General features: G+C 36.7%; 1 protein-coding gene across 1 annotated transcript in view; it reads right to left on the reverse strand.

Moving 5' to 3' along the window:
* LOC145984093 (ras and EF-hand domain-containing protein-like) overlaps positions 1 to 16,151 on the reverse strand; it is a 154,988-nt gene that overhangs the window by 39,451 nt on the left and 99,386 nt on the right. Inside the window, exons 5-7 of the mRNA XM_083117500.1 lie at positions 13,938 to 14,006; positions 10,317 to 10,487; positions 7,443 to 7,591 (exon numbers count right to left, since the gene is read on the reverse strand). Coding sequence (XP_082973626.1) covers positions 7,443 to 7,591; positions 10,317 to 10,487; positions 13,938 to 14,006 — 389 coding nt within the window. The remainder of the gene's footprint in view (positions 1 to 7,442; positions 7,592 to 10,316; positions 10,488 to 13,937; positions 14,007 to 16,151) is intronic.

The raw sequence follows: 16,151 nt of genomic DNA on the forward strand, positions 1-16,151 counted from the left end.
AGTCAATGTTCCTGTAGCGGGGAATTATTTTCTTTAAATGGATATACAGTAGTATATAAATAGATACATTTCGTTTTGTACAGTTTGCTTGAATGTTTGTGTGTTCATTCACCTTTCCCTCATGTAATGTTATAATGTTATAATTTTGTAGAGAGCCATGTGCCCTCTGGGACAGGGGTGGACTGGGGGCTCGCTGAACTGGGGTCTAAGATTCAACATATGATTTACTTTAAATTATGTGTGCAGTAGTTTCAATTCCCATTTAGGTTTAATTTGCACACTCTCTCTCTCTCTATCTATCTCTCTCCTTCTCTCTATCTCCTTGACAATGTAGTGAGACAGTTTACTTTAAATTATGTGTGCAGTAGTTTCAATTCCCATTTAGGTTTAAGTTACACTCTCTCTCTCTCTCTCTCTCTCTCTCTCTCTCTCTCTCTCTCTCTCTCTCTCTCTCTCTCTCCCCTTGACAATGTAGTGAGACAGTTTACTTTAAATTATGTGCAGTAGTTTCAATTCCCATTTAGGTTTAAGTTACTCTCTCTCTCTCTCTCTCTCTCTCTCTCTCTCTCTCTCTCTCTCTCTCTCTCTCTCTCTCCCCTTGACAATGTAGTGAGACAGTTTACTTTAAATTATGTGTGCAGTAGTTTCAATTCCCATTTAGGTTTAAGTTACACACTCTCTCTCTCTGTCTCTCTCTCTCTCTCTCTCCCCTTGACAATGTAGTGAGACAGTTTACTTTAAATTATGTGTGCAGTAGTTTCAATTCCCATTTAGGTTTAAGTTACACACTCTCTCTCTCTGTCTCTCTCTCTCTCTCTCTCTCTCTCTCTCTGTCTCTCTCTCTCTCTCTCTCCCCTTGACAATGTAGTGAGACAGTTTACTTTAAATTATGTGCAGTAGTTTCAATTCCCATTTAGGTTTAAGTTACTCTCTCTCTCTCTCTCTCTCTCTCTCTCTCTCTCTCTCTCTCTCTCTCTCTCTCCCCTTGACAATGTAGTGAGACAGTTTACTTTAAATTATGTGTGCAGTAGTTTCAATTCCCATTTAGGTTTAAGTTACACACTCTCTCTCTCTGTCTCTCTCTCTCTCTCTCTCCCCTTGACAATGTAGTGAGACAGTTTACTTTAAATTATGTGTGCAGTAGTTTCAATTCCCATTTAGGTTTAAGTTACACACTCTCTCTCTCTGTCTCTCTCTCTCTCTCTCTCCCCTTGACAATGTAGTGAGACAGTTTACTTTAAATTATGTGTGCAGTAGTTTCAATTCCCATTTAGGTTTAAGTTACACTCTCTCTCTCTCTCTCTCTTTCTCTCCTTGACAATGTAGTGAGACAGTTTACTTTAAATTATGTGTGCAGTAGTTTCAATTCCTATTTAGGTTTAAATTACACACACTCTCTCTCTCTCTCTCTCTCTCTCTCTCTCTCGCCTTGACAATGTAGTGAGACAGTTTACTTTAAATTATGTGTGCAGTAGTTTCAATTCCCATTTAGGTTTAAGTTACACACTCTCTCTCTCTGTCTCTCTCTCTCTCTCTCTCCCCTTGACAATGTAGTGAGACAGTTTACTTTAAATTATGTGTGCAGTAGTTTCAATTCCCATTTAGGTTTAAGTTACACTCTCTCTCTCTCTCTCTCTTTCTCTCCTTGACAATGTAGTGAGACAGTTTACTTTAAATTATGTGTGCAGTAGTTTCAATTCCTATTTAGGTTTAAGTTACACTCTCTCTCTCTCTCTCTCTCTCTCTCTCTCTCTCTCTCTCTCTCTCTCTCTCTCTCTCTCCCCTTGACAATGTAGTGAGACAGTTTACTTTAAATTATGTGCAGTAGTTTCAATTCCCATTTAGGTTTAAGTTACTCTCTCTCTCTCTCTCTCTCTCTCTCTCTCTCTCTCTCTCTCTCTCTCTCTCTCTCTCTCTCTCTCTCCCCTTGACAATGTAGTGAGACAGTTTACTTTAAATTATGTGTGCAGTAGTTTCAATTCCCATTTAGGTTTAAGTTACACACTCTCTCTCTCTGTCTCTCTCTCTCTCTCTCTCTCCCCTTGACAATGTAGTGAGACAGTTTACTTTAAATTATGTGTGCAGTAGTTTCAATTCCCATTTAGGTTTAAGTTACACTCTCTCTCTCTCTCTCTCTTTCTCTCCTTGACAATGTAGTGAGACAGTTTACTTTAAATTATGTGTGCAGTAGTTTCAATTCCTATTTAGGTTTAAATTACACACACTCTCTCTCTCTCTCTCTCTCTCTCTCTCTCCCCTTGACAATGTAGTGAGACAGTTTACTTTAAATTATGTGTGCAGTAGTTTCAATTCCCATTTAGGTTTAAGTTACACACTCTCTCTCTCTGTCTCTCTCTCTCTCTCTCTCCCCTTGACAATGTAGTGAGACAGTTTACTTTAAATTATGTGTGCAGTAGTTTCAATTCCCATTTAGGTTTAAGTTACACTCTCTCTCTCTCTCTCTCTCTTTCTCTCCTTGACAATGTAGTGAGACAGTTTACTTTAAATTATGTGCAGTAGTTTCAATTCCCATTTAGGTTTAAGTTACTCTCTCTCTCTCTCTCTCTCTCTCTCTCTCTCTCTCTCTCTCTCTCTCTCCCCTTGACAATGTAGTGAGACAGTTTACTTTAAATTATGTGTGCAGTAGTTTCAATTCCCATTTAGGTTTAAGTTACACTCTCTCTCTCTCTCTCTTTCTCTCCTTGACAATGTAGTGAGACAGTTTACTTTAAATTATGTGTGCAGTAGTTTCAATTCCTATTTAGGTTTAAATTACACACACTCTCTCTCTCTCTCTCTCTCTCTCTCTCCCCTTGACAATGTAGTGAGACAGTTTACTTTAAATTATGTGTGCAGTAGTTTCAATTCCCATTTAGGTTTAAGTTACACTCTCTCTCTCTCCCCTTGACAATGTAGTGAGACAGTTTACTTTAAATTATGTGTGCAGTAGTTTCAATTCCCATTTAGGTTTAAGTTACACTCTCTCTCTCTCTCTCTCTTTCTCTCCTTGACAATGTAGTGAGACAGTTTACTTTAAATTATGTGTGCAGTAGTTTCAATTCCTATTTAGGTTTAAGTTACACTCTCTCTCTCTCTCTCTCTCTCTCTCTCTCTTCTCTCTCTCTCTCTCTCTCTCTCTCTCTCCCCTTGACAATGTAGTGAGACAGTTTACTTTAAATTATGTGCAGTAGTTTCAATTCCCATTTAGGTTTAAGTTACTCTCTCTCTCTCTCTCTCTCTCTCTCTCTCTCTCTCTCTCTCTCTCTCTCCCCTTGACAATGTAGTGAGACAGTTTACTTTAAATTATGTGTGCAGTAGTTTCAATTCCCATTTAGGTTTAAGTTACACACTCTCTCTCTCTGTCTCTCTCTCTCTCTCTCTCTCCCCTTGACAATGTAGTGAGACAGTTTACTTTAAATTATGTGTGCAGTAGTTTCAATTCCCATTTAGGTTTAAGTTACACTCTCTCTCTCTCTCTCTCTTTCTCTCCTTGACAATGTAGTGAGACAGTTTACTTTAAATTATGTGTGCAGTAGTTTCAATTCCTATTTAGGTTTAAATTACACACTCTCTCTCTCTCTCTCTCTCTCTCTCTCTCTCCCCTTGACAATGTAGTGAGACAGTTTACTTTAAATTATGTGTGCAGTAGTTTCAATTCCCATTTAGGTTTAAGTTACACACTCTCTCTCTCTGTCTCTCTCTCTCTCTCTCTCCCCTTGACAATGTAGTGAGACAGTTTACTTTAAATTATGTGTGCAGTAGTTTCAATTCCCATTTAGGTTTAAGTTACACTCTCTCTCTCTCTCTCTCTCTTTCTCTCCTTGACAATGTAGTGAGACAGTTTACTTTAAATTATGTGCAGTAGTTTCAATTCCCATTTAGGTTTAAGTTACTCTCTCTCTCTCTCTCTCTCTCTCTCTCTCTCTCTCTCTCTCTCTCTCTCTCTCTCTCTCTCCCCTTGACAATGTAGTGAGACAGTTTACTTTAAATTATGTGTGCAGGAGTTTCAATTCCCATTTAGGTTTAAGTTACACACTCTCTCTCTCTGTCTCTCTCTCTCTCTCTCTCTCCCCTTGACAATGTAGTGAGACAGTTTACTTTAAATTATGTGTGCAGTAGTTTCAATTCCCATTTAGGTTTAAGTTACACTCTCTCTCTCTCTCTCTCTTTCTCTCCTTGACAATGTAGTGAGACAGTTTACTTTAAATTATGTGTGCAGTAGTTTCAATTCCTATTTAGGTTTAAATTACACACACTCTCTCTCTCTCTCTCTCTCTCTCTCTCTCCCCTTGACAATGTAGTGAGACAGTTTACTTTAAATTATGTGTGCAGTAGTTTCAATTCCCATTTAGGTTTAAGTTACACTCTCTCTCTCTCCCCTTGACAATGTAGTGAGACAGTTTACTTTAAATTATGTGTGCAGTAGTTTCAATTCCCATTTAGGTTTAAGTTACACTCTCTCTCTCTCTCTCTCTCTTTCTCTCCTTGACAATGTAGTGAGACAGTTTACTTTAAATTATGTGTGCAGTAGTTTCAATTCCTATTTAGGTTTAAATTACACACACACTCTCTCTCTCTCTCTCTCTCTCTCTCTCTCCCCTTGACAATGTAGTGAGACAGTTTACTTTAAATTATGTGTGCAGTAGTTTCAATTCCCATTTAGGTTTAAGGTACACACACACACACTCTCTCTCTCTCTCTCTCTCCTTGACAATGTAGTGAGAAAGTTTACTTTAAATTATGTGTGCAGTAGTTTCAATTCAAATTTAGGTTTAAGTTACACTCTCTCTCTCACTCTCACTCTCTCTCTCTCTCTCTCTCTCTCTCTGTCTCCCCCCCCCCTCTCTCTCTCTCTCTCTCTCTCTCTCACTATCTCTTTCTATCTCAAAAACAACTGCGCATCGGATTCCGCATAGTGTACACAACAATACCCGAGAACAATTTGCGTTACCCGATATGAAGTTGGAATAAACTTTCCTGCCCAAACCTAGCTTGGGCAACCTGCTTAATGTTACACATTGCAACCCAGAACATGGCTCGGGTAACCTGCTTGTAACTCAATTTATAAAATCGAAACACCCACTTAAGGGGTTAAGTTTCTTCTCTCTTTCCCTAATTCCTCTATCTCTCTCTCTCTCTCTCTCTCTCTCTCTCTCTCTCTGTCTCTCTCTCTCTCTCTCTCATCTTAAGTAAATTGAATGTGAATAAATGTCTGTGGAGCGAGAGGTCAGTGGTCAGTTCTAAGACAGCAGTCACTTCGAGATCATTAGTCAGAGAAGGAGAGAGGAGTTTGGGCTTGCCAGACTTGGATTACAAACGGACTCCTTGTTATAAGTAGTCCACGGAATGAAGGAACACTTCCACAGTGAGAGACAGGAAATTTCCTTTCTATATGCTGATCCGTTGTGTAGGGGTTTAAACTCAAGTGTATGTAATTGCTACCTCTTGTGCCTTACCATCAGGCTTGCCATGATAGCAAGTGCTCCATTGATAAGGATGAATGATCAGTGAGCTACATCAATCCAGTACATCCAGTACATCATCCCCCATTCCTGAGAGAATGACATGATAGCCTTAGCCTTCTCAAGAATGCGAGCCCATTCCTTTCTGTCTTGTGCCTCTTGTCTCCATCTTCTTATCCCCAGAGTTCTGATGTCTCTCTCCACATCATATATCGTTTGCATCGTGGGTCACCCTCTTCCTCGTCTGCCTTCAAGTTTTATGAAGAATACTTTTCTTTACTACTCTGTCATCATTCATTCTTATAGGATGTCCTGCCTAGCTCAATCCGCTTGCCTTGATTTCAGCTATAATATCAGGAGATTAATATACTTCTTTCAATTCATGATTATAAAGTATTGTCCATCCTTCACCATCATAATCTGGTCCATATATTGTTTGTAGTATTTTCCTTTCCCAAGTCATCAGCATTAATGATGTTCTCTTCATGGGTGTCGAGATTTCACTTCAATACAGTATTTTTGGTCAGATCATGGTCTTATATACTCTGACTTTTAAAGCCTTGATAGTCGTCTTCTATTCAGAAATATATCCACAAAGGCATGAAGACATTTGTCGCCTGCTGAAATGTTTTTCTTGATATCAAGTTCTACATTATTTTGTTGAGTCATTAACAATCTCAGATATTTGAAGGTTCCCACCTCTTCATAATTTTGGTCACCAATCTTTACTTGTCTGACCCGAGTAGGGTTACTTGTCAGTCTCGTACATTTTGTTTTCATTATCTTCACTTCTAATCTGGCTTCCTTAGCTGCTTCTTTAATTGTAAACATAACCTCCTCAACAGAAATTTGACTTCTCCCCAAAACAGCTATGTCATCTGCATAAGCAAGGCACTGATTTAGTCTATTGAAAAGTGTTCCTGCAGGTTGGATTTTTACATTTTCTATGGCCTTTTTCTAGACATAATAAGAAGAGTGTTATGGAAAGGGTATCTCCTTGTCTAACTCCAGTTACTGTGTGTACTGTTAATGTTAAAAATTTCTGCCAATTTTATGGCGGAAGATTGAAGGTATACATTGAGGAGATTATAAGAGAATATCAATGTGGATTTAGGAAGGACGCTACACCACAGATCAAATCTTCACCCTGAGACAAATTTTGGAGAAAGCATATGAATATAATATAATATAGACTGCTACTTTTTATAAATAAGCCTGAAATGTTTTATGTCCATTGCTGACTATTGTTGTTTTAATAATGAGATATCGAGGAAGGATCCCCATCCTTTTTGCCAGACAGCTTTGCTTTTTTAATTATGTAATTAGTGTATGAAGAGATAGCCCTGGTCTTTGACTCAGCATGTGCCACTGTACCTTCTACTACTCCTAAATTCAAGTTACTGTTCTCTTGGAATACATATTTAGTCATGTAATCTCAGATGCATTTATCAACTTTTCCAAGAGCAAGATCAAAGCTATGTTCACTGATATATGGCAAAATAAGTGAAAGAAAGTGTCTGGATTGTATCAAGGTAATTATGGTAATTTCTTTGCTCTAATATCATATGCCCCTAAGCCCATGGCTACTGAGCTTAGTGCTCTTCTTAGATTATATTTAAGAAGAAAACACTTTTCCACCTCATTAAATTCCAGTCATTCTATTAATGTGTAGATGATCAACTCAGGAAATTTATTAAAAATAATCATAAAGACATACCAATGTATCACGAAGGATTTAAACTCAGGAATCTTTTTTGCAGCACATTGTGATAACAGCACCACAGAGGTCAATTGCACTGGAAAATGTATAGTGAAGCACGACATCTTTGTATGAAGCTCATCATTTCCCAATAACAAACCATTATTTTTTAATGATTTTAGTGTTAACTTGGTTTTATTTACTTGTTCTGGTTGTTTATGATTTGCAAATTATTCTATCATTGTTAACAGTTTTTATATTGTTGAAAGTAATGTACATACCCAAGTCTTCCATGAGTCTCTGGATGCCAAATTGAACTTCTTCTCCAGTACGTGAATGGTTCCACACAAGAGGAGATCGATTTGAATCTGCTACAGATTCTGCAAGGCTGCCAACTTCGGAAGGTGTACGGCTGTGTGGTTGGGAGATCCTATGAAACAAATTTAAGTTCAGTTAATACCAGGAACTGAAGGTATGGTAAACTTTTATAGCTTACAGTTATTCATATGTTCATCATTGGCCCCAGTTGTTAGCACCTTAAGAGTTCTATTCTCATAAAAAACAGATTCTAACCTAATGAATGATTTGGTGTTTTAAGTCCACTTTATGCACAGTAAGGCTAATCGGGACTGGACCTACAGTTTAAAGTGGGATCCGAACCACAATGTGCCTCCACCAGGTATTGAACCCGGGACCACTAACCTAATACATGATAATTTATTGCTGATGCTATAAATGCAAAATCAACGTTTGAATAGTGAAGTATTTAAAATATTATGCAGTAGTTGTTGAATGAATTAAATCCAGCATCCATGGCAGATTGGTCAGCATAACATGCTACAAAGCCAGCATTCCCAGGTTTGAACACCGATTATGCATGGTGTTCTAAGTTCTGAGGAACCAGGATGAAACATCACAGCAAGGTAGAAAAAAACACTTGAATGGTAACATTAGGTGCATTCTTTTTTAATATTCAATAGTGGTTATGTGAGCCTTTAAGTAGAGCATTGATATAAGTCAGTATATACTCTATATTTATGACATGCAATCATATCTTATTATACAGTCCATGTGCCCATGCATTATTATAATATTCCTTAAACTTTTAGTGTATACTATAATTTTTATTATATGTTCGAGCTATCAAACCCACCACTGGTGTTTTGTGTTCCTCGTCCCGTCCCTTTCGCCGAGTAGAAGTCATCTTAATGTGGCTAATTGAACTAAGCTCTCTCACACATCGTCATTTGCTGCAAGGACTGTACTCTCCGCTGTGCTGTACTTGCAACCAATGGCGTGCCCAGGTTTTTCGAAAGGGAGGGGTTACGTACACTTTTTCTGGTAGTCAACCATCATTTCACCATCTTTTCCTACCTTTGATGTTCTATCTTTAAAGAGTACTGAGCCAAAGGGGGAGGAGTTATAACCCCCTCCAAGCCCCCTTTGGGCACGCCACTGCTTGCAACATTGTTTTAAATGTTGGCACGTTCTTCTTAAACGTGCTGATTTTATTAACGTCAGATAGGATTTTGACCTTCCCAAAAATTTTCATCAATGTTGGGAAATGATGACAGTGTTGTAACTTATATCTTCAGTTTTTTGAGAAGAGCATGCTTTTTCCACTGTTTCTAAGGTAGTTTTTAAACCATTCCTACCTTTTATTTAATGTGTTTTGTTTGTCTTATGCAGGTTCCATTTACAACTTGCATTTTTAACCTTTCTGAAAGGGACCTTTACACCCCTCCTTTTTTAATTTTTAGGTAAGGGTTTTAGTTAAGGGTATTTTTCCCCATGTATACTTATACTGATGGATGCAAAATGGCCATATGTGCCGATGCACCCAAAAATTTTAAATCATTCAATCAATAAGTCATAATATGTTGTAATGTTTATTAATTAAGTTTACAACCATGTCATATATTGTTAAAAAATGTTCAAAAGTTTGTAAATGAATTCAGTTTAAACAATTAGATGGAATATGATCATAAGAGAAATATGTAACAATACGAGGTGTGACACAAAAAAAACAACAGATTAATTGCATAAGTGAAAAACAAAAAGGAGTTGGCAACAACAGTTTTGATGACGTCATGCGACGCCCCTAGTCTATCTGTGCTGCAAGTTTGGACTCACCCGGTCTCACCAGTTGGGAGAGACCTAACCGAACATGGTTGCAGGTGTTCACTCAATGATGTAATACTCCCAACTGGCAATACTGGGTGAGTCCAAACTTGCAGCACAGATAGACTAGGGGTGTTGCAAGACATCAACTAAACTGTTGTTGCCAACTCCTTTTTGTTTTTCACTTATGCAATCAATCTGTTTTTTTTTTTGTCACACCTCGTATATTCCCCCCACCCAAAGAAAAATAGTTAGGAGAATAATTCCAAGACATTGCTTTGAAATATCAATTTATTTTCTTACTTTACAATTTGGCACACACAGAGATGTAGCCTACTAAGTAGTACAAATTTCTGCAAAAAATGCTCAACCAGGACTTAAACCTGGTTCTCTGGCATATCATGTCATTGCTCTACCAACTGCCCTTGATTCAGATGATTTGTCACTGCTGCTCTTTTACCTGTGTGGAATTGTCTGTGTTAGTGCTACCACAATAGAATCTGTTAAATTTGAAACACTCATAATGTTGATGGTATCCAGTTTCTCCCAGCACAGTATGCCAGAGGCCCAGGTTCGAGTACTGGTTGAGCTTACATTTTTCGCTGGAATTTCTACATAAGTTTCTTATGTTAAAAATAAATTAAAGCATATATTTTCTCTTACATTATTTAATATTGAGTAGTTAGCCTGAGCATCAACAATTTTTAACCTGGATTCCCCCACCCTCAATTTCGCCAACTTAAACATTTTGGAGGTATTCCCTTCAAAATAACATGAACAGTGATATTAGCTTCCCAGATCAAGACAATTACAAATATTTTTATGAATCTAGACAGTTCAGTTACAGACACTTCTGGGTAGTAATAGTTTCATTGAAAGTCAACGGGGTTTGTTACAACTCTGAAGTGCCTGTCTCTGTACAATCACCAAGGAGCTAATAGTGACTGGCTTTTCATACAGAGATGTTATAAAGACATTTCCAATATTTTTGTTTTATGCTAGTATTAGATGCATGAACAGAGTTATCAACTTACCTTTTTCTTTTCCTTCCTTCACAGCCATGATCACCTGGGCCCTGGCCTGATCCCATTGAGCTAGTTCGACTACAGCAGCATGGGGATGAAGGTCGAGGAGATCTAAGACCTGATACGTCCATAACCGTCAACAAGCTATCATTTGTGTCTTGTAATTTTGTGTTGGCTTCACTGTAACAAAAATATGAAGTTAGAATATTTCTAAATTACAGCTGCATTGCATGCTACCCATGTGGTGTGTGTGTGTGTGTGTGCATGTGCCTATGCATATGGAGAAAGTTTAAGGGAGATTGGAGCTGGTTGTCACATGAGTAGGTTTTCACACAGATTGAAACAATGTATCTACTTCACATTGTATGTTCCAACTATCAGTATCATCAATTGGATATAGTCTATCAAAAATGATGCCTCACTTAACTATTTCATGGTGAGATTTTTTTAATTAAATTTTTCATATTTTGTCTTCCTTGTGGCACTGCTTGTCGAGATTTATATCTACACATAGACAACTGGAAGCCAGAGGCATCTCCTGAAGGCATGCGTCAATTGTGGGGAAAAAGGACAGCTTGCTCTACGACGACATTAATGAGCATTTCTACATTCTAATTTCTTCATATAGGAGAAGTATTTATTTTACACGAGAGCGCTCAACTAAGATTATATTGCATTTCTTGGATCTGAAGTGACGCATGCGTCAATTGGGGGAAAATAATTATTACTTTCTTTCACTTCAGATCCAAGAAATGTAATATAAGCTTAGTTGAGCGCTCTTGTGTAAAATAAATACTTCTCCTATATGAAGAAATTAGAATGTAGAAATTCTCATAAATATCGTTGCAGAGCAAGCTGTCTTTTTCCCCACAATTGACGCAAGCGTAGCATGCACCGCATGTGTTCAGGAGACACCTCTGCTGGAAGGATATATTCAGAGGAAGGTGTAAAATTTGCCATCTTACATTTTCCCCTCACAAGGAGAAGAAATAGAAACTGTTATTGGGTCCTAACCTTCGTTTCAGGGGGAGAGAATAGGGTGTCCCCATACACACACAACACACTATAACCACAATTTTACATTTTCCAAACACTGTCTAGACTACATTTCTGGGACTATTGCAATGAAACTTTTAACACTGTAAGGGAATCACTTCCACATTTAGGAATAAAACCTTTGAAATATTGTGTGTCATTTAGGATGAGAAGAAGAACCAATTGAAGCAAGTGATCAGTTTTGTGACCACAATAATTGCTGTAAATTTACAACCCCCTTTTGAGATAATATCTTTCTAAAATCTAACATAACAAATACCACAATCATGGATAAAAATAAGGATTTCAACATAACTAAATCATAACATTTTCAACATGAAAATTGATAATTGCATTTAAATACAAAAAATAGAAAAATGTTATTCTTCATTTTAGACAGATAAAATGCTTTGGACAACAAAATCCACCAATGGAGAAGATTGTTTCACTTGCACAACTTTACAAGAACTTCAATAAATTATTATCTTATTACCTACTCCATTAATTCAAAATTCTGATTTAAATTTGAAGCTTAGATATGGAATAAAGTTCCTAGGCCATACAAAATGTTAAAACAATTATATATTGCATTTTGAAATAAATTCAGATATACAAAAGTGACAACTAGCCTCAACATCTTCCTAATAAGTAATAATTAATAATATTAAGATTATTCCAACAAGTATTGATTTACTTTATTCTACAGTCAGTGGTAGTAGCCACAGTGATCTAGTTGGTAAGGAATCTGACTGCCACATGGTTCCATTCATAGGTAATCTAAATTCGGAATTTTTTCAGCCTTGTTCCTGCATAAAACGGCCCTGGGGTTCACCCAGCATTAAATAAAACAGCTCTGGGGTTCACCCAGCATTAAATAAAACAGCTCTGGGGTTTACCCAGTATTAAATAAAACAGCTCTGGGGTTCACCCAGCATTAAATAAATGGGTACCTGGTTGCAACCATTGGGGGGGGGGGTAAAGGTAGCCAGAGCATGTTGCTTATCACATCACTTCCAAAATTGCCGAGATCGAGAATGTGTGGGTCTCTACACCACATTCCCTTAAATGTGCCTTCATGGAACAGTGCAATATGCATGGGGAACTTTACAACTTATCTTTTACAGTCAATTGCAAACACTCCATATACCTGAGGGAAGTGTTTGTTACCCCTGTGAAGGGAGTGGGTGGTCAGTTGGTACTGAACAGTTTGGTCAACATGGTGAGTGTGAAAAGGTAGATAAGTGTCATGACATGAGTGAAGTAGTGCCTACCTTTGGATATCTCATTGAATGGCATGAGTGAAACCCTCAGCATCCCAGTTCCTTGGGTAAGAATTACTTACATGAATGGCTTTTGTTAAATACATTGACAAGCCAGTGCCTTGAACACAGATTTTTATTCAGATGGATACAAGTGTGGATAAAGTATTATCAGATGGGTTATTGTTTGGGTGGACATGACTGCTAAGAAATTTACATTTCTTTACAAGTATGTAACTAACTTAAAATAACTATTATCATTACATGAATATCTCAATAGGATATTAAGCTAGGCAGCTGTAGATAAGGTGGTGAAGGTGGGTTGAATACCCCAGTTATCAAGGCAAAGGGAGCAAAAAAAACAGTGGCATTCTATTAAATTTATGCTATTGCCAGCCAGTTTGCAGAGAAACATCTTAAAAATTTCTGGCTCACTTTGCTTGCCAAGTTTATATTAATTACCTAAAAATTGTTATTTTATATGATTTGTACATGATGATGTGATGTGTGGAGTACCAAGTAATAACTAATTGCTAATACTTTTGTGCAGGTGTAATTTGAAAATCAGAAATGGCCATGATCAAGAAATATGTATTTGGCATTTTGATTGATGAAGTGATTATGATTGCATATGCCGTAGCTGCATTATGAGACTAACATCTTCTCAGTAGCTATTGGTTAATAATGTTAGTTATAAAATAATATATTGTATAGATGTTCTATAATATTTAACTCTTTGCAGCATGGTGGCTGCTTACCATCTCAAAATTGCCAATTTCAGCATGGTGGTTAGCTTTGCTACCAACACTTCAAATATGAAGCATTGTTGCATGTAGGGTGTTAGTTATAAGTTTTTCACTTTGAAACCTTCCATCTATTGTCAGAAATTAAATTATGAATATTGTTGTTTCCGTACATTTAGGCAGACCACTTTTGTTATCATGTTTTTATTGACCTGTGTTGAAAACGTAGATTCTTGATGACTGATTGCTGTTACAAGAGTGTGTTTTGTTAATTGGCCAATGCCCTGTCTTCTTATTTATCCCCATTGCCTTGTGAACAACTGTGAAGTCAAAGATTTTGTGTCATAACTTTTCAAAGGGACTTGTCATATGTAGGTGGTTAGTGCTGCTGACCACCTTGCAGATGTGTCTGGTTTTCAGTGTTTGGCGCCACTTGATTTATTGTCTCAAATCATGGAGAAACTGACTCTGCAGGACAAGACGTTTTGGATAATGTTGAGGACATTACCTCTGGCTCGAATAAGATTTTATAATACCAACTAAAATCTTGAAATTATTTGGAAAGATTATGCAATTACATAGCATGTACTTACTGTAAAAGTTTCAGCTGTCTGTGAACATGATCATATTGATGCATGTATTCCATCACTGTTTCTTGTTGGCTGTTTTTTTTTTTTAAAAAAAGAAGAAAAAGGTTTAATTTTATTGTTTTTACTTAACGTAAATGCAAGATGCTATAAACAGGCATTTTGTAACACTTTTGATCTATTAGTAAAAATAAAATTGCTAGTGAGATGTAAGAAAATGAAGGAATGTATTCTTGATATTTGGAAAGCCCAATTTAACAGAATGTTTTGGACAAATTGCCAAGGAACAGCTTTTTATTTATCAGATAAGGAAGACTTTTACACCCGCCACAAAATGACTTCGGACCTCATGTGAAATCTGCCGTAGTAAGCGGTCTATCACTTTGTAGCTTTGAATCTAGTGTTGTTTTGTTTCCAACACGGAATTGTTTCTTCATGAACGTACTGCTGATAAGCGAGTTCATTTCATTTCGTATTGTTAGTTGACACAGGAAGGGTGACTTTCTGCTGTAGTGTGTGTGATAAATTGCTGTGTTTTCGTGTGGTGCACTTTGTGTTGGATATTTTCCTACTGTATTGACTGCTGTACAGGTGTATTTGTGATATGCCGGGAAAGTACTGTAGTAGTGTGGGAAAAGCCAGCATTATTGCATGGCGAAGTGCAAACGTCCCAATAAAGACGACATGTAAACAAACAGGTCATGCAAAATCAACCATAATGAAGGTACTGGCAGCCGCCAGAGGACTGCCTCCGACTGTCATTCCAAAACACAAAGTCCAAAGTCTTTTTGCGGCAGGTGTAAACTGTCAAGCATGGTCATTGCCTGATAATTTGTGGGGGTTGACCACCCCCGCCATTGACATAAATTAAATCTTAGAATATAATAATAATAATAATAATAATAATAATAATAATAATAATAATAATAATAATAATAATAAAATAACAATTATTAATAACACTAATGTTACAATTGGTTTATTATTTTATTTTTATCGTCATCTTTATTATTATTTTTATTATATTCTTGGGGAGACTTCTACTCAATCCAGCATATGAGTGTTCCAGTACAACTTATTGATAATCCTTTTTTTTCTTTTCATGGAATTATTGTATTGACATGCAGAAATTAAGGGAGAAATTTTAGTCATAGTTTACACTGTGTGATATCTCATATATTTTAAAACATTTTTGAAATTTGTGTAACCTTTTATTCTTGGGATTAAATTCTTCACTAAATTTCTTACTCCAACACATTTTATTACTTTGGTTATTTTATTAGAATATCAATTAACTGATTTCTTTTGTATTGAATGTAAGCATTTTCTTTTCTCAAATTTGAAATGAATTATGCCAATTTCCAGAGGGAAGGGGGAGGATTGACTGATCACTTCAACCCACATCCCCTTCACATTGTGCATGCTGTCAATCCAAGTGGATTGCTCTTTGTTTTTGCTCAGGTTGTGAACATTTGTGGCCTTTGTTAAAGCCAGCAGCTTAGAATTTTTCTGAAATAACTAGTGGAGACCACACACACACACACACACACACACACACACATGAGTCCAGAGTACACTTACTAGGTTTATATCCTCAGATCTCCAAAAACAATGAGGAAAATAAGATTTGCAACTTGGGATATATGAAATAATTGAAAAATTAATACTGATAAAAACATAAAAAAGTAGTTGTAGCCCATTCACACATGAACATATTCCTTCTTTGAAAATTTTAATGTTACATAAAACTTAACATTTTTGAACATAAAGAAAAAATGTAAGAATAGTGCATAAATACAATTACACACATATATAAATATTATACTTCTATTATTTTTTCTGTGATGAAAGTATTTCATTAATGAAATATTTCTCGTAATCTGCATTAACCCTCCACTGGTAGGATATGTGTGAATGCGATACTCACCCTAAGATATAATTGTAAATTTTCAGGCCCAGATAATGATTTCCAGTTTTGAGTAGCTGTCATTTGTAATGTTTATGGCTAGATGATACCAGTTATGAGTTGTGTCATTGTTCTCAGCCTGCACACATTTTGATGACAGTCTGTGTTTTGTGAGCACCATACTCACATGTATACCAACCATGCAACCATTTTCGGCAAACATATTTTATTTCTGAATTTCACTGAACTCATGTTGTATCACTGTTTCCTGTTCTGATTCTTTGGTAATTATTTTATTTCATTCCATTTACTAA

Source organism: Lepisma saccharinum, chromosome 2 (assembly GCF_977018435.1).
Source record: "Lepisma saccharinum chromosome 2, izLepSacc3.1, whole genome shotgun sequence".
Lineage (NCBI taxonomy): Eukaryota > Metazoa > Arthropoda > Insecta > Zygentoma > Lepismatidae > Lepisma > Lepisma saccharinum.